Source organism: Balaenoptera musculus, chromosome 10, assembly GCF_009873245.2.
Source record: "Balaenoptera musculus isolate JJ_BM4_2016_0621 chromosome 10, mBalMus1.pri.v3, whole genome shotgun sequence".
NCBI lineage: Eukaryota > Metazoa > Chordata > Mammalia > Artiodactyla > Balaenopteridae > Balaenoptera > Balaenoptera musculus.
In genome coordinates this window covers 101,229,442-101,247,902 of record NC_045794.1, presented here as the reverse complement: position 1 = coordinate 101,247,902, position 18,461 = coordinate 101,229,442, and the positions used below count along the sequence as shown (strand labels likewise).

The following is an 18,461-nucleotide window of genomic DNA, read 5'->3' as shown; positions in this document are numbered from 1 at the left end:
TCTAGTTCCCTGCGGGGATCAAACCCGGGCCCCCTGCATTGGGAGTGCGGAGTCTTAGCCACTGGACCACCAGGGAAGTCCCCAGTGACGACCAACATTTAAAATACGAAAAGCTTTGCCCACTCCCTCGCCTTGGGTGCCTGTCCTCCTCGTGCAGAGCCGCAGTGTTCTCAGACCAAAGCACAGGGAACCCCGGCCCTCTGGGCCTCCCAGAAAACTCCACGTACCTTCAGAATGTTGTGTCGACAACTGTCGTGAGCTGCCGGTAACTTGAAGCCCAAAGGAAAATTCTGTGTGTAATAGTAGCCGCTCGGAGGGACGCGCTGTCCCGCGGCCAGGCTTGCTGACCCAAGAGGGGAACCTGCCGTCATGGCGCCCTCTGATGCTCCCCGGCGCCCTGTCTGACATGCATCGTGTCCCGCGCGCTCCACTGTGCCTCCAATGTCACCTGAAAGATCATAAGGGCCCTAGCAGATCAGGACCACACAAACCACGTGGTGTGAGATGGCGGTCATGGCATTGGTGGGGGGCAGGGCAGGAGGAAAGTGAGGAGGGTACTTGGGGGAAGCATGCCTAGGGTCTTTTTTTTTTTTTCATCAAAAATTATAGAAAATGCAGAAAGGACCGTAAACAGTGACAGTGATACCGTGTGCCCTCCCAGAGCGACTGCTCACATGCAGTGCCTCCTCGGGCACCGAAAGACACACAGTTGGAGCCCCCTGTGGGACAGTTCCGTGTCCCTGCCTGACACAGAAGCCTCTGTCACTGGCCACGAGTCTGCCCAAGTCACAGCCTGTCCCAGTTTTCAGCGGGGGACCCTTGGACCTTGGGAAGCCAAGTGTCCTGGCAAGGGCAGTGTGGCCAGTGAATGGCCAAGCTGGGTGTAAATCCAGGACTTTCCAGAACTGAAGCCCATGCTCTTGACCATCAGCTCGCCCTGCCCAACGACAGATGTTCGGGTGGCTCTAATTTCTCACAATTAAAAAAAGAAACACCTCCAGCAGCCTTCCTGGTACCCTTGTGCATAGATCTCCATTTGAATCTCTGATCCTTTTTAGGACAGATGATGGCTCACGGTGAGTGTTTGCTGAGATGTGAGAGAGAGCGTGTTTTCCTGGAGGACACACCTGCCCCGTCCGCCCTGGGGGCCCCAGACGCCGCTGGCCTGGAGGCCGTGGGTGGAGGACAGCCAGGAGGCCAGGGAGCCGGGCGGGAACCCTGACGTGGCTCAGGAAACGTCCTCCAGGTGTAGGTTGTCTGCGGTGTCTGACGTCCAGCCTCTGCTTCTGGCTCTTGCAGGAGAATTACTACAGGCCCCCGGGGCAGGACACCTGCCTGCCGTGTGACTGCTTCCCGCACGGCTCCCACAGCCGCGCGTGCGACATGGACACTGGCCAGTGCAACTGCAAGCCCGGCGTCATTGGCCGCCAGTGCAACCGCTGCGACAACCCTTTCGCCGAGGTCACCGTCCTCGGCTGCGAAGGTCCGCGTTGCCCTTGACCCTCTCAGGCTGTATGGCGGGGACAGGCCACTGTGTGTCTGCATGTATGTGTCTGTGTGTGTGCGTGTGTCTGCATGTGCGTGTGTGTGCATGTGTGTGTGTGCATGCATGTGCATGTGTGTGCGCGCATGTCTGCGTGTGTGCGTGTGTGCGTGTGCATGTGTGTGTCTGCGTGTGTGTGCGTGTGCGTGTGTGTGCATGTCTGTGCACCACACACTCCTGGGGCGTGGTGGGGGCGCCTGACAGCCTCCTGGTCCAGCTGTGTCTGCTTGGCCTTCTGTCCACTGGCCCGTCAGGAGGCGTGGGTCAGAGCCTGCGACCCCCCCTGCCCGTTCTAACACCGATGGGGGGATGCGAGGGGTCCGGTTCTTGGTGGGGGCGGGGCCTCCGTCCCGGAGGAGCGTGTCTAGCACGCTGCACGTCTGTGTGCACGGATGTGCCAGGCTGAGCGCCTTCTTCCCTCCGTACCCCAGTGATCTACAATGGCTGTCCCAGAGCGTTTGAGGCTGGCATCTGGTGGCCGCAGACCAAGTTCGGGCAGCCGGCCGCAGTGCCGTGCCCTAAAGGGTCTGTGGGTAAGTACCGCGGGGTGTGGCCTGTGGCATCCATTCCAGGCGGGACATTAGACAGAGGCGTTCAGGTTGCAGGAGAGCCGGCCGAGGCGTCGGAACTCACCGGATGTTCCGTGTTGAAATAGTTCCTTTAGCCAAAGTGATCGGGGGGATAAGATAACTTTTTCCTCAGTCGTAAATGATAAAACCTGGAAAGAGCACAATGAAAATACAAAGAGCCTAGTGGCTGGGATGGGGACGGTGGGGGGGAGGCTCGGACAAGCTGCCTCACCGTTCACAGCATTGGCCTCATCGTAAAACTGGGAGGGTAGCTGCGTCCGGCTGCAGGGGGCCGGGGGAGGTCTGGTGAGTCAGTGCAGAGAAAGCGCCAGCCCGGAGTGGGATCCGGGTGGGCTTGCAGCGCATGCGGACACGGTGGCTGCTCGATGGACCACTCAGCCGATTTCTCTTTTCACGGACTCGCTCAGGTGTCCACCCGTAGTTGCTGGGCAGCTCAGGCCAACGGTAAGGCCTGGTTGTGAGTGTCAGGCAGCTGTCAGCGTGTCCCCGGGTCTGAGGGAAGAGCAGTGTTGGCTTCGTGGCTATGGCACCTGCTGGCCCTGGGCCAGTCGAGGGGTTCATTCACAGTTCAGCTTTCGGGCTTGGCGGGTCCTTCTCTGTTCCCCAGGAAACGCGGTCCGGCACTGCAGCGGGGAGAAGGGCTGGCTGCCCCCAGAGCTCTTTAACTGCACCACCGTCTCCTTCGTGGACCTCAAAGCCATGGTAGGCTGCACCCTGGGGACGTGCAGGAAGAGGGTGGGCTTCCAGGCTGGGCGGGGCCCGGGGACAGCACATCTGTTCGGGGCACGGCGGCAGCCATGTCCTCCTCCCTCTCCAGACCCCACCCTGCGTCTGGTTCTGCAGACTCAAGAGTCCCCATGCCCGAGCCCCCCACCCTGCCATCCGCCCATGACTCACAGTGTCATACTCTCTCCCTTCTTCCACCTGGTGTCTTTTTCCAAGTGCTTTTTAGCCTGACAGACCCTCCTTTGTTGTGCCACGGCCATCAGCCCAAGTTCATTTCGGGGCTTGGGGATTTTTAAAGTTCTCTTCTGACAAGGGTATTTCCCCTGGAAAGTAGTGGATTCTGAGTCAGGGGAAGGGCCCAGGGCCGACGTGGCGCTTGCTCCCCGACCCAGAACGAGAAGCTGAGCCGGAACGCGACGCGGATGGACGGTGACCGGTCCCTGTGGCTGGCCCAGGCGCTGCGCAACGCCACGCGGCACACGGACCCGCTCTTCGGCAACGACGTGCGGACGGCCTACCAGCTGCTGGGCCGCGTCCTGCTGCATGAGAGCAGCGAGCAGGGCTTCGAGCTGGCGGCCACGCGGGACGCCGACTTCCACGAGGTAGGAAGGCGGCGGGCAGAGAGCCCCACACGTCCAGGGGTGAGCTGGACCGGGGGCCCTGGCTCGGTCGTGGAAGGTCATCTGGCCCGGTATCCTCAGGGCCAGACTGCCCTTTTCAGACGTGAGCCCAGGCCAGTTCAGTGACCAGCAAAAGGGTTTCCAAGTGTTAGGAGCGTCTTGGCAAAGGGACAGACCTGACGGTGATGACAGAGGTGCCACTGTCACCTGACCCCTGCGTGCACACCAGTGTCCTGGGGGCTACAGGAATCGACCCACTTACTCCCACACACATCCTGTATGAAGCTCAGCTGTCGCCCTGCTTTACAGTTAAGGAAGCTCAGGCACAGGGAACCAAGGGCACACAACCCGTAAGAGGTGGGGCGCCAGGACCCCCCCAAAACTCTGAGGTCCTGCTCTCACACGGCTTGATGCCTCCTGCTGCAGAGACGGTCCTGTTTTGTCTTTAAGTGATCAGCCCCTGAGACGTGTCTGTTTAGCATAACTGGTGAGGAGGCCCATTCATCCGGTTTATAAACTGCTCCTGCCAGGGGTGTGGGTGTGGGTGAGGCATGGCATTGCCTCGTGCTTCCTCTTCACTCCTCTCTAAGGCCTCCCCGTCCACACTGAGCCCCCGGGGACCTCCCCTGTCCGTGCGGAGCCCTCAGGGCCTTGGCAGTGTTCCCGCACCCGTATTTCAATCCAGGTCTGAGAGTTCGGGCCCAGGGAGTTTGTTCCCACTTTCGGTTCTTTGCGAACAGAAGTTTTCCGCCCTGGTTTCCTGGGTTGTGGCCCCCGAGTCCCCGTGACGCCCGAGTGTCTCCCCGCGCTGCCCCCTGTTCATCCGAGGCGTTCAGGGCGGAGCATCTCCCGAACTGGAACCCGCGGCGCGTCCTCGGCGGCCTTGCTGTGGGCTCAGCGACGGGGCGGCCGTTCCCAGGCCAGGCTCTCCTGGTGGGGCTGGGGGTTCCGATGTAACGGGGGGCGTCCCCGCACGCCTGCTCCCCTTTGTGTCTCGGGGTGCACACGGTGAAACCCTCTGCACGGTTTCCCCCGACACGTGTCTCCTGCCTTGGAGATGAGAGCACAGCCTCTCGCGGTTTCTGATCCTGGCCCGGCCTGGTCCTAAGACCTAAAGGCTCTCTGGAGCCTGGGCCCCAGCGTGTCAGCCAGGCCTGCGCCGGCCAGCCGCTCACATGAGCTGAGCGCTGTCTGTCCGTCTGTCTGTCTGACCAGGACGTCGTCCAGGCGGGCAGCGCCCTCCTGGCCCCGGGCACCAGGGCCGCGTGGGAGCAGATCCAGCGGAGCGAGGGGGGCACCGCGCAGCTGCTGAGGCGCTTCGAGGCCTATTTCAGCAACGTGGCCCGAAACCTGCGGAGGACCTACCTGCGGCCCTTCGTCATCGTCACCCCCAACATGAGTGAGGCTGTGGGCCCGGCGGGGGGGACGGTGGAACCCCGGGGCCCGTCTCTGGGAGAAGGGTTGACGCTGGCAGGACCTTGGTGGTCCCCTTGCCTTCAGAACTAGGTGTGGGGCTGCCCGGGGACGTGGGCTGGAGGGTCCGGCGGCAGGTCCAGCCTCCAGGCTCCCCCAGAGGCGCAGACCCTGGGAGAGGGCCGGGGACAGGCACCTGGCACCTGGCGGAGGGGGAATCCCCTCCCTGGGCCGGGAGCCGAGCCACCAGCAGAGCCAGCGCTTGTGGACCGAGTCACCCCGGGGGCCCAGGACGTGCTGCTCGGGGGTCGGGGGTTGAACAGTCGGCTCCCTTCCTGGGGAGGAAGCCCTGGTGGTAGAACCAGCCCTACCCACCCAGACACAGCAGCAGAGTCCCTGGAGCGGGGGCCCGTCCTACAGGCGGGGGCTGCTGGTTTTCTCCTCCCGTGACTGTTTACTTAGCACCCCCATGGGGGCTCGGGCAGGACCCAGGGATTGCCCCTTCCCGGGGAATCGCCCCTTGAGTTAGCCGATTATCTGTCGCCAGGAGGGCCTGAGCCTTTAACCCAGGTGCGGCGGCATCCCTGCCGTGAACTCCCAGGCTCCCAGGGAGGGGCCCTCACTTCCCGACCAGAAGATGTTCGGGCTGGTCTGCGCCTCCCAGGCCCACCTGAGCCCAGGATGCCACCTGCCTTGCATTGGGGGGAAGGTGGGCTTGGGACCCCGTCATCACTGGGGCAGGACGGAAGGGTGAGCTCCCGGCATTCCGGCCTCTGTCCCGAGAGAGGGTCTGGCAGAGCTGGCCCGCAGACTCTCGGGGACGGACAGGACACGGGCGCCTGCGGGCACCTGGTGTAACCCTTGCCCCCCAGCCCCTTCCAGAGACTTCAGGCAGGTCCCGGCCAAGCCTCTGGCCCGCCTCTGCCCGCACACCCCTCAGTGTCCTTCTCTGATGCCCTGTGGTTGGGACCATCGCCCCTGCACTGGGCCGAGAGCTTCCTTCTTGGTTCTCCCTGTGCTCGGGCCACAGGCCAGCCCTTTCCATCCTCCCAGTCCTTGGGGCCAGTGGCCCCTGCCTCCCGTGTTCCAGGGCTCCCACCCACCCTGGTCCTCAGCGCCTCAGATGGGAGCACAGCCCTTGCCTGTGCAGTGAATTGAGGGCGTCCTTTGTATTGGGGGTGTTGGAAAAATGACTCAGTGGGAAGACCTGGGGGGTCGCCCTGGAGCCTGCAGGGCTGACTGCCGGCAGGGACACAGCGGCAGGGAAATGACACGCCCATGGGGGGGGGCCGGGGGGTGCCTCCTGAGTTCCCCGAGACCCCCGGTAAGGCACCGGGCTGTGTGACTCAGCAGGAAGTGGAGGTAGGTTCTGTTTAAAGGTGATCGGGGACAGCTGTCCTGGTCGGTTTGAAAACGGCACGGGTCCGGGCAGGCTCTCCGCGGGAGGGGTTGGGAGCCGCGTGTGATGGAGGCGCCTGTCCCCGCAGTTCTCGCCGTCGACGTCTTCGACAAACTGAACTTCACGGGAGCCCGGGTGCCGCGGTTCGAGCACCTGCGGGGCGAGGTCCCCAAAGACCTGGAGTCCTCGGTCTTCTTCTCGGAGGACTTCTTCAGACCACCCGAGAGGAAAGGTAAAGCCACTGAGACATGACGGCTGCCCTTGGGGTCGGCAGGTGGAGGAGGGCGGGCCTCCGTGGTGCCGCAGGGGGAGTGGGTCTGCCGTCGTCGTAGCGCCACCTGCGCGTGCGCATCTGCCCTGCATCCAGCAGCCCGTTTGCTGGCGTCAGACGGAAAGGCAATGGTAGGGTGTTCCTTAGAAAACTTCGGCTAATTTACAATGTGATGAACGAGTGAACACCTAAATTGTGCGTGAGGTTGTCTTCCTTGTGCAGTGAAAAGCTGCCTCTCCGTGGATGTAAAATTTTTACACTCCTCCCCGACCCCCCAAAAACCAAACCAGAGTCGTCTCTGTGCAGTTCTCCAATCCTGGGTTAGGACTCTAGTACCGCACGACTTAAACACGTTGAATTTTCTTAAAGTATTTTTTCACAGATCCACGTAAGCTACTGAAAATGTCTCCCCCAAGGTTGGAGTTTGAAGACATAAAATTCTGTAACGGACAGTTAAAAATTTGAAGGGTTTTAGTAAATTCGTTTTGTCAGTTACATGGGTATTATTCAGGCATCTTAAAAACTTTTAAAGAGGGTTTTACACTGGTGTAGGCTCAAGCTTGACAACTGACCCCATCTTACAAATTGTATTTATTTGGGATTGATTTGGGTTTTCAACATTCAGCAGTGTGTTTTGTTCAGAGTCGTCCTCAGAATAGCGATATACAGCCGTCACCCCTTTATCTGTGGTTTCTGAGTTTTCAGTTACCCAAGGTCAACCATGGTCTGGAAAATTCCAGAAATAAGCAATTCATGTTTTAAATTGCGTGCCAGTTCTGAGTAGCTCGTTGCAAACTTACTCCATCCCACGTGGGGTGTGAGTCGTCCCTTTGTTCAGCGTAGCCCTGCCCATTGGTCACTTAGGTGATCAGCTCGACTGTCGAAGTTATCACAGGGCTTGTGTTCTGGTGACCCTTATCTGCCTGATATTACGACCTCAGAGCAAAAGTAGTGATGCTGGCACCTCAGCTGTGCCAAAGGGAAGCCACGAAGCGCTTCCTTTACGTGGAAGGGCGAAAATTCTCGACTTAGTAAGGAAAGAAAAATCGTACGCTGCGGTTGCTAAGATCCACAGTAAGAACGGATCTTCTATCTGTGAAATTGTGAGGAAGGAAAAAGAAATTTAAGCTAGTTTGCCATTGCAACTAAAACTGCAAAAGTTACAGCCACAGTGCATGGTAAGTGCTTAGTGAAGATGGAAAAGGCATTAAGTTTGTGCAATAAGGTATTTTGAAAGAAAGAGAAAGAGACCACATTCTCATACCTTTTAATACAGTGTATACTTGTAATTGTTCTGTTTTATTATTGGTTATTGTTGTTTTCTTAATGTGCCTAATTTACAAATTAAGCCTTATCATAGGTGTGTATGTATAGGAAAAAATATAGTATATAATAGTGTTTGTAATATCTGCAGTTTCAGGCATCCACTGGGGGTCAGCCCTGGGGCTTGGCTCCGAGCCTCTGCCCACCTCTCACCCGCCCCCTCGGGCTTCGCCAGGCTTACGCCCTCCTTCCTCAGACACTGACCTTCTCCCCTTGGCCCAGATCCCTTCTTTGCCCTGACTCCCTCCTGGGAAGGCTCTCCAGCCCTTGGCCCAGGCAGCGTGTGTGCGTGTTGCCTGTTCTACTGGGTGAGGTACCCCTGGATGCTTTGCCCAAGGGGGGCCTCCGGTACCCACTTGCTGGCTGACTGGTTAGCTGGAGACACGATGGGCCAGTCGAGTCCTGGAAGAAACTGGGGCTTTAGACCCATCGATGTGTCTGGGGCCAGGAGCAGACACGGGGAAGGGGTGTGTGGGCTCTGGGGTCATGACACGCTCCCGAGAGGCCACCCCGCTGCGGGGTGCTGTCTGGTGTCCCCGCCGCAGCCTCTCACTTGATGCCCCCGGGAGGTGACAGCCTGCTGGAGGAGGGGGCCTGGAGCCTGGCCCAGGGCGGCTGAACAGAGGCAGGGGAGGCAGGCGGTGGGAGGCTTAGGGAGCACCGAGCCAGCGTCCCTATGGGGCCCCGCTTTGTGGGACTTCACAGGAGGGGCAGCGGCTAGACGCACTTGCTGCTGAAGATGATGACGTCGGCTCGTCAAGTCCGGGCCCTCGACAGGGAGGCGTCTGACTCAAGTCAGGGTGGGGGCCTGGGAGGATCCCCCAGCCGGTGGGGGGGGCATCGGGCCCTCCACTCAGGAAGCCCACAGCCTGCACTGCCCTCGTCCAGAGGAAGAGCCAGAACAGCCCGGCTGGGTGACGGGCCAGCCAGAGCGGGAGAGTGGGTGGTGACTCCCGCACCTTCCCAAAAGCTCTCAGCCAAACCCTGGAAAACAGCAGCCCTAGCGGCAGTTGCAGCCGCCTCCCTGCTGACCCCAAAGCCAGAGTGTCGAGGACCAGCCTGCGTCACTGACCAGCCTGAGTGAGGCTAGGCGGTGCTGTTAACCAGCCGCTGACCAGCACGGCCCTGAGCAGGGTCAGAAGGGCCTGAAAGGTGTGTGGCGTCCCCATCACGGGGGCAGAGGGGAGACCCTCCCCCACTGCACCTCCAGCCCCCTCGGCTCTGCTCCTGTCCTCCCCTCCCCCAGACATGTCGCCCCTCCCAGAACCCAACTCTCAGGGCTCCGCCGCCTGCCCCCCTGGAGCCTGTGCTCTGGGCAGCGCGTACTGGGCGGTGGATGTTTCCGGAGACAACTCCTGGACCAGGCACAGCCGGGGCACTTTGTGGATTGTGGAAAATGTGGGTGACTGTGGCTGCTTTCTACGAAGTCAGTCTCCAGGTTCCCCACATAAGTGGAATCTACATTATTTGGCCAGCTTCTCTCACCGAGCATCGTGTCCTCAAAGTTCATCCATGCTGTAGCCTGTGCCAGAGCCTCCTTCCTTTCTAAGCCTAAATGACATCTCTTTATATGGATGGGACCGCGTTTTGCTTATCCAACATCCGTTGATGGACACTTGGGCTGCTTACACCTTTTGGCTGTTGTGAATCACGCTTGCTGTGAGCATGGGTGTGCAAGCATCTGTCAAGTCCCTGCTTTCAGCTTTTTGGGGTGCACACCCAGAAGTGGAGTTGCAGGGTCCTGTGGTGGTTCTGTGTTTGATCTTTTGAGAAACCTCCTGCTGTTTCCCATGGAACATCTATTGATTTCAGGAAGCACTGGCTCAAGTAGAAGGCGATGTGGTGGGAACACAGGCGTCCAGCCCCCTTCCTCACGCTGTGCTTACGTTGCAGAGGGCCCCACAGTGAGGCCGGCCGGTCGCAGGGCCGCCCCACAGACGGCGCGCCCGCAGCCCAGCGCCGAGATGGAGGCCCCATTCAGGAGGCAGAAGAGACACCCCGAGGAGCCTGGCCAGTTCGCCATCGCCCTGGTCATCATCTACCGGACCCTGGGGCAGCTCCTGCCCGAGCACTATGACCCGGACCGCCGCAGCCTCAGGTAAGCCTGGCTCCAGGAGCTCGGGAGGGGGGGGCGGGGGGCAGTTTCCAGAGGGTTCCGAGGCTTCCATAAGTCAGAATCTCAACCACCGGAACATCTGTACAGGCACGCTACGCAGTGACCCCGGCCCACAGCCAGAGACCACTGCCCAGTGATCTCCCTGGGACAGAGGTTCTGGGTCTGCCTAGTGTTTCTGCCAGGAACGCCCCTCCCCAGCACACACCCCAGGCTCGGCAGTGTAATTCCTGCTCGGGGCATCCGTCCCCGCACACCTGCCTGCCACCGGCTGTTGGTGGCCCCAGCACCTAGGGCAGCTCAGTAAATACCGGCTGAAGAAGCAAATGCCACCAAAGGGCTTCTAGGCCTGAGCAGAGGCAGAGCACAGAGGCTTCAGTTTTCAACCTTAGAATCACTTCCAGCTCCTGCCTGGGTCTGTGGTCTTCATATGCATCCTTCCCAGTGGCTGGATGAGAGGCCTCTCTGAGCCGTCACCACTGCACCAGCTTCCTTTCACTGGACATTCCCAGCGTTCCAGGGATTTGCTGTTCTCCGCGGTGGGGCCTTGACGTCTTCGCGCACATACCTTCTCTTCATTTTAAATTTCCAAAGTCTGCCTTTGTCCCAGAGGTGACCCTGTGCTTGCCCGTTGGTGATAAAAGCTTTACGAAGGCCACACCACTGCTCCCTCAACCATGCCTTCCCAAGGGCTGAGGCTGCGGCTCTGAGCTCGTGCACCTGATTCGGTCCCTCCTGGAGAGACCTCCGCGCCATGCCCTCATCAGGACTGCACGCAGGTTTGTGCCTGTGCCCTGGCTTCTCCCCTGCAGGCTGCCTAACCGGCCCGTCATCAACACACCTGTGGTGAGCGCGGTGGTGTACAGCGAGGGGGCCCCGCTGCCCAGCCCCCTGGAGAGGCCCGTCCTGGTGGAGCACACCCTCCTGGAGACCGAGGAGCGCACCAAGCCGGTCTGCGTGTTCTGGAACCACTCCATCACGTACGGGTGACGCCCCTCCCTGCCCTGGAACGCTGCATTTCCTTGGGGGGCTTTGCTGAGGCCGGGTGTGCCCGCGCACAGGTCCCCAACGCTCCGCTGGCAGAGCGCCTTGGGAGTTCTTCTGTGGCCCATTGCTTCCCTTCCAGCCCCTCCTGGGGGTGTTGGAGTCCCCCATAAGCCCACAGTTACACACCTGTGCACAGGCATGTACACATATGCACACCTGGAAACAAACATACGTGTGTGCACATGCACCCAGCTATGACCATGCACACGTGTGTACACAAACGCCCACAGACACATCTGGAAACACAGGCATGCACGACGTTCACACATGGGGTCACACACACATGTGCACACACATGCACAGGCACACATGGAGATCCCTCGAGAAGACCAGCGTGGAGACGGGGCCCCTCACCTGCGGGACTCCGGCCAACAAGCGCCCCGTCCACCACCAAACGAGGCCGGGGTTTGTTCTGGACACACACGGGGGCGGGACTCAGAGACTGGGCCCAGGGTCCTCCCACCGACAGCGGAAAATCCCTGATGTGTGTAGCGGAGTCCCTGTACCAGGCGAAGGTCCCTGACCTCAGCCATCCCGCCCTGGAGACCCACGTGGCAGCTGCTGGGGCTGGTCTGACCCCTCAGAGGCCCCGCCCACATCAGCAGCATCCATCTGCCTCCCACCCCCACCCCCGACGCTTGCAGCCAGGACGGAGTTTTGTGCTCACTCCCATGCAGCCCAAATGTTCCCCAAAACTGCGGTTCCACTAGGTGGGTCGGGTCTCTGCCACGGGGTCTCTGCTGGGCGCCCACGCTGGGAAGCAGGTTTAGATCAGCAGGCACCACGTGCCACTCTATCTCTCCTTCTGTAGTTTCCAAATTCCAGTTAATGAGCAACCAGCATAGCGCCTGGAGGGCAATAGACGCTTGGCTTACAAAAGAGAATGCAGGGTCCACTTTCACGACGAGGCCGGTGTTGAGGTCTGTCTGGCACGCGTTAGGCTCGGCTGTCTCTCATAGTCACTTGATTGAATCCCAGCAATTAGTCAGCCGGGGCTCTAATTATCCTTTCTGCTTTGTGCTGCATCTGCCATCCCAGACCTTAAAGTTCTTGGCAAACGTGTGTTAGCCTTCACGTCCCATTTTACAGATGAGTACACTAAGGATCAGAGAAGCTGCTTGACTCTCCCAGAGTCAGGGAGGGCAGGGCTCTGTCTGAGGCCGCGACACACCTATAGCAGCCTGTCACTTGGGGCTTCCCATCAGTGAAACGGGGTAATGATGGGGCCCTGCTTCCATGCAATTGCCATAAAAAACGTTGTGCAATCTGAAGATGAAAGTATAAGACAGATGTAAGATGTTTCTTCTTAAATCATCGAGCCTCAAAAGGAGACCAAAGCACATAGTGGCTATTTTAACAACTGACTAATGTCTCCGACAAAGGGGCCTGCGACATCCCGTTGAAGTTTTACTGCTGAACGACGCATGAACGTGAACCGCAGTGGGTGCTCTTCAGAGGCCCCCACCGGCCTGGAAAGGGAAGGGAGAGGGTTCACACGGCCCCGGGGGCCGCCGGGGCCGTGGTCCTCACAGCGGTGACAGTGGCACTTGGCTGGGGCACAGCGAAGATGTTGCTTGGGCTCCAGTGGGGGCGGGAGGGCCCCAGAGACCCATGCAGTGGAGGGAACCAGCTCACCCTGCTTTTCTCTGCAGCCTCGGTGGGACTGGAGGCTGGTCGGCCAAGGGCTGTGAGCTGCTGTCCCGAAACCGGACCCACGTCACCTGCCGGTGCAGCCACGCGACCAGCTCGGCCGTGCTCATGGACATCTCCCGGCGTGAGGTGGGCACCGCCCCCAGGGCAACCCCTGCCCAGCTGGCAAGTGTGTCCTGGTCCCCCAAGCCCGCTCTTCTGTGAGCTGCATCTTTCCTGCTAAGGGCTTTGAACAAACGGAGCTCCAGGAGAACTGGCCAGAATCTGTTAGGATTTCCGTAACAGAGCCCCCTTAAAAGAGCTTTCAAAGAGCCCAGGTTGTGAATTAGAAACCGTGACGGCGGTCCAGAACCTCAGAGAGGAAACTCCTGGCTTGTACACCTCACTTCAGAACAGGGTTCTCAGCAGTCTGTTAGGTGACGCTGCTGCCGCTGCACTTTGAATTTTAAGGAAGAAAAGAGACGGCTGGCGGGAACAAAGGGAGTGTCTCTCTTAAGTGCTGCACACACTGGCCCCAAAGGACCAAGGAGGCTCGGTCAGGAGCCCCGAGCGGCAGCGGGACGGCTGATGTTTACCCTCCAGTGTTTTCGGTGGCCTCTGGGGGCCTCCAGTGAGGCAGGGGGGCCCAAGCAGGGCGGGGTCAGCCTGGCAGGGTTGTGTACTGATGTCAAGGAGCCAAACCGAGGCCTGGGAGACCTCACCCTGTTTTCAGGCTGGGATGTGACCCGGGCGGCCACACCGTCATCCCTCCCAGGACCTCCCGGTATGCAGCGACCCAAGTTTCTGTCACATTCTTGGGAGGGTGAGTCAGTCACAAGTTGCTGCTGTTGGGTGTTAGGGTGACAAGAGCAGAGAGTGTGCCTCTGGGAGCCCAAGACAGAAAGCTCCCACGGGCAGGGGCTTCTTGCCCATGGGCAGAAGCTCCGGGTCCCAGCCTGAAGGGGGTTAATTATTAGTGGTCTTTGTCTATGGAGGGGCGGGTTTGGGGGTCCTCTCATGGCCAGGAAGCTGGGCAGCACCAGGAGGGGACTCGCAGGCAAAGGAAGCAGAAGTTCAGGCAGAAGAAATTAAACCAGAGCAGGAATCAAGGCTCCCACGCCCCAGGTGCCTCAAAGCCAGAGGCCTCTAAATAGCGCCCCAGCCTCAGGGAGTTAGTGCTGCTGCAGCTCCCAGCCTCTCTGAGACCCCTGAGCACTCAGTGCCCCCCCATCCCCCCCAGGCCTGGCTCTCTGAGATCCCTGAGCGCTCAGTGCCCCCCCATCCCCCCCAGGCCTGGCTCTCTGAGACCCCTGAGCGCTCAGTGCCCCCCCATCCCCCCCAGGCCTGGCTCTCTGAGACCCCTGAGCGCTCAGTGCCCCCCCATCCCACCCAGGCCTGGCTCCCCGAGTTCCCCGGGCAGCCCCGGCTCACAGCTCTCTGCAAGTTCAGAACGGTGCTTTCTGGAATTTACTGGAGAACGGGAGCTGCTTGCTCCCCAAATGCCAAACCTCCGTCGGGTGCCAGGTCCTGGACGAGTGTCCTATTTTGCAGAAAAAGCACAGGAGACAACTGTGGTTTCCTGCAGCTGTGGCATCTCTGCCTTTTGCGTGAACTGAGGCTCTGTTTGAAGGTCTCTCAGCTCAGAATTTGGGTGGACAGGCCCCACACCTGCCGGACAGCAGGAGTTATGTGTGAGGGTTTTTTGTTTTTCAATTTTTTTTTCTTGTGGCAAAATACACATAACAGAAAAGTCATCATCTCAGCCGTGTTTCAGTGTCCAGGTCAGGGGCGTTATGTACGTCCACGGTGTTTGCAGCCGTCACCACCGACCTCCCCAGAACTTTATCACCCGAAACTATTCATCTGGTTTTTGCTCTCGGTTTTTGCACACCCCTGAGAGCCACGGCGTAGTCACGCTGGTTCCTGCCCGCAGTAATAATATGTTAAATGTGTCTTGATCGTGCAAGCACTCCATCAGAGCCACGGCCCTTACGTGTTCTCCCGCCTCTAACCAACCTGCCCGCAGCACGGCGAGGTCCTGCCCCTGAAGATCGTCACCTACGCTGCCGTGTCCTTGTCGCTGGCAGCCCTGCTGGTGGCCTTCGTGCTCCTGGCGCTGGTGCAGACGCTCCGCTCCAACCTGCATGGCATCCACAAGAACCTCATCGGGGCGCTTTTCTTCTCCCAGCTGGTCTTCGTGATCGGGATCGCCCAGACAGAAAACCCGGTGAGGCCCCGGCCCCTCCCCTCCCTGCACGGCCGCCTGTGTGGCCACGTGGGAGCACACGCTGTCCCGCCTTCCTCCGAGGCTGGAGCAGGAGGGCTTGTCCGGGCGGAGTGTCTGCTGCTGTTTCCGTCTGGTGGGTGCAGCTGGGAGTCTGGTGGGAAGTTGGGAACCCAGGCCAAGCACGTGGGCTCACTGCTTTGTGCCCGGTGGGAATCTGCCTCCAAGGGCATCGTCGGGAGCCGGGGGCTCCATACGCCTCAACTCTTACTTTCCTGACCCAGACGCTAGTGATTTCGTCAGAAATTACATTTGTGAAACCCAAGAGTCCCGGGAGCTGTCACTTGAGCCTGAAGCTGTCCCTGTCGGGCAGCGTCTCCCAGCCCTGCACTTGCTGGGGAGTCATGGCCACGTCTTCTGTGAAAGCCCCGGTGTTTCCCCAGAGGGGGAGAGAGAAGTCTAGGACAGGCCCAGAACTCAGGGACGTGTTGGTGGCGGCGGGTCGGCAGGGTTGACAAGAGAAAGGAGCTTGAGACTCGTGGAGGAGAGGACGGGGTTAGATACGGACTGTCTTACTCAAGCCATCCCAGGACACGTGGGCTCCTGGGGTATCACGTGGGTTCGTGGGGTGTTACGTAGGCTCCTGGCAGTTATCGTTAGGTGATTAGATTATATAGCTGATACGATGACCTCACAGAAAAAATCCTAACCAAACTACAGACGCATTGTAAGAAGTAATTAAAGAGTTTAGCAAGGTACGTGGCTGTCAGAGGAGGTAGATGTATATAATCAGTTGCGTTCCTGCCCACCAGCCACAGTGTGTTTAAAATGTAACTTACAAAGGAGTGGCTGGAAATGACTGCAGCAGAGACCCAGGCAGAGGCTGAAGTAGTTTGGCTTTGAAGGCGGAGAGAATGAGGCTCTGGTTGAAGCCAGAGTGGGGGTGGGGTGGGGTTGGCGGGAGGCGTCTGTAGGATGGGAGAGATCTGAGGCCGAGTGATTCTAGGGGGAGGAGGGAGGAGGGGTGCCTGGTGGCTGGGGCGAGGTCCCCGGCGGGTGGGACAGGGACAGGCCCTGGAGGGGGAGACGGCGGCATGGCCAAGACCACTGGGGAGAGAAAGGCAAGAGGAAGGAGGGAGGTTTGTGTCTTGGTCCCCGGCTGGTTGCAAGTGGTTTTTCATTTTTACAAAGGGGGTTTTCAGAGTTCAAGGGTCACAGCACGTTGATGGGGGGTGAGGGCAGTATAGGCTCTGTGCCCGTGGCTTTACATGCACCCTCTGGCTCGTTGAAACATCCCTGGGGCCCCGGGAGGTGGCAGCATCCCTGCTCACAGGTGAGGAACCCACGGCCAGCAAGACTGAGTGACCTGGCCCAGGGCAGACAGTTCACTGTGTGTGTGTGTGAGTTCATTGTTCATCACTAGATGGTGACCCTGACGGCCCTGGGGAGACGTGAGGCCAGCTGACCATCACATGTGCATATGTAGTGACTCCAGGAAGTTCCCAGGTTACTACTCTCACCTAATCCTGACCTCTCCCACGGTGAGGGGTGTGCCCTTACTTTCTCAGTGGACTGTTCCAGCTGCCACATGCTGTTGACAGAGCTGACATTTCTTCATTCCTCATGCAGTGAGGACTATTGATTGTCACTGTATTAAATCTACCAAAGACCCAGACCCTAGAAGCGCTCTCGTCCCTGCCCACGGAGCCCGTACTCCAGACACAGACTCGGATGGTGGTACAGGAGTGTCAGGGGCCAAAATGGCCCCATGGCGGCTGGTGGGGGAGCTGCGCCTGGCCAGAGAGGGGCTGAGCAGGGCTGACCACTCACTGTCCAGCGCGAGGGGCCAGGATCGGGAGGGGCCAGGATCGGGAGGGGCCAGGCCGGGGATCTGGTCGTCCAGAGCTTGAGGGGCTGGCCAAGCAGCGCCATCTGCGGTTTGCAGGCAGCGTTGTGCCGTGGAGAGCCGTGACCGGGTCTGCATTTTAGGAGGAGGACCCTGGCGACAGGGAAGATGGGTCGGAAGGGCAGAGACTGGAGGTCAGAGAGGCAGCCAGGATGGCGTCTTCCTAGGTCTGGTGGGAGGAGTGAGGCCAGGACAGCGGCAGGAGGAGAAGGGCAGGAGTCGGGACCAGGTGGGCATGGAGGGAGGGGAAGGAGGGGGGCGTGAAGCCACGAGTCTCCAGGAGGGGGGCCGCCAGGAGAGATGGAAGCAGACAAGAGTGGCAGGTCTGGGTGAGGCTGGACACACCCGTCCCCTGCGGGCTGAGGCGAGTGCAGAGCTGAGTGTGGGGAGGCTGCCCTCACGTGAAGAGGACGCGTGTCTGTGGGAATGGACAGCCCGGAGAGGGACGTGGAGTGAAAGACACGGATGGCATTTCTGGCTCGCTGGCCAGGGCCCCTTGCAGCCTGGAGCTCTCCCTCCTCGGTTAGTGCAGGCAGGGGGCCCCTCCGGAGGCTGGCGCTAGGGAGAGAGGCGGGGCATACAGGCAGACAACCTTGAGAGGTTTGCGTGATGACCTTGGCGGCTCAGCAGCGTGGACATGGGGAGCCCCGGGCCTGGCCCAGGGGACGGACCGTGAGCGTTTGTCGGGCTCCCAGCGCAGGCGGGGCGCTGGAGAGGCTGGGCCGCCCCTCTGCACCCGCCGGGCTCAGCGCCCCTCCCCTGCCTGCATGTCCTGGGGGTAGGGGCTGTGTGACTCAGTGCAGACCCTTCAAGGTGCCTTTGAGTGGTCTGAACAGAGGGACGGAGAGCCAGTGACAGGCCACTCCTTGCAACTAAATGCCGCGTGACAAATGCGCAGAGGCCGTCACTCACTGGTTTCAAGCACTGACTCATCCGCCGCCTGGAAGGAGAGCTTTGCAGCCTCCACGCACTGGTGAGCAGGGAAAAGAGGAGGAGGAGGAGGAGGAGGAGGAGGAATGCCGTGCACATAATTCTGGGGCTTTGGCACCGCGCCTGGTTTTGATGGGTGTTCTGTAAACTCACAATCCCATCTCTGGGTGAGGTTTTTCATCTCCCAGATTACTGGCAGGTTGAAATGATTTATTGTGCATTAGTGTTTGTTCTGTTTCTGGAAAAGGTGGTACCTTCAGTGCAGAAGTTCCTGCATGTACGGCCCCATTACATTTTAGAATGTCAATTTCTGACACTTTTTTTTTTTTTTCCCAAAGGTGGTTTTGTGGGTTTACTTTTCACATTATTTAAGGCAACACGCCAGCCTCCTCACCCTTCTTCCTTCTGCTGAGCCAACCATGCTTTGCACAGGGGCGGCTGGGGGTTGGCGTGGGGTACACCCAGCCCCAGGCTCACCCTTTGCGGCCAGGCTGACCGCTTTGCCTGTTGCTAAGTGCGGACCCCCGTTTCCTGTCCAGCATCTGAGGCAGGGGGCACGTCTGCTTGAGTTCCTGCTTTGTGCTGTATTGGACAAATACTAATGCTAACATGGTTCCCTCCCGCATCTCCGGGGCTTTGTTTCTGGAGAGAACTCGGCCCGTCGCGGTGGTCTTAGCCGCAGGTGGCACTTGTGTTCCCAGCAAGCCTGGGCTCTGGGGCGCTCCCG

At 59.7% G+C, this 18,461-nt stretch overlaps 1 protein-coding gene across 8 annotated transcripts in view; it reads left to right on the top strand.

The window, feature by feature from the left end:
* The window catches only part of CELSR1 (cadherin EGF LAG seven-pass G-type receptor 1), a 149,315-nt gene that overhangs the window by 118,301 nt on the left and 12,553 nt on the right, over nt 1–18,461 (top strand). For 7 of the 8 annotated variants that reach the window (XM_036864897.1, XM_036864900.1, XM_036864895.1 and 4 more), the window contains exons 15-24: nt 1,300–1,483; nt 1,975–2,076; nt 2,741–2,835; nt 3,252–3,461; nt 4,695–4,878; nt 6,380–6,523; nt 9,779–9,983; nt 10,778–10,978; nt 12,698–12,824; nt 14,701–14,901. In XM_036864897.1, the coding sequence (XP_036720792.1) occupies nt 1,300–1,483; nt 1,975–2,076; nt 2,741–2,835; nt 3,252–3,461; nt 4,695–4,878; nt 6,380–6,523; nt 9,779–9,983; nt 10,778–10,978; nt 12,698–12,824; nt 14,701–14,901 (1,653 nt within the window). The remainder of the gene's footprint in view (nt 1–1,299; nt 1,484–1,974; nt 2,077–2,740; nt 2,836–3,251; nt 3,462–4,694; nt 4,879–6,379; nt 6,524–9,778; nt 9,984–10,777; nt 10,979–12,697; nt 12,825–14,700; nt 14,902–18,461) is intronic. The other variant, XM_036864896.1, reaches the window with a different exon arrangement.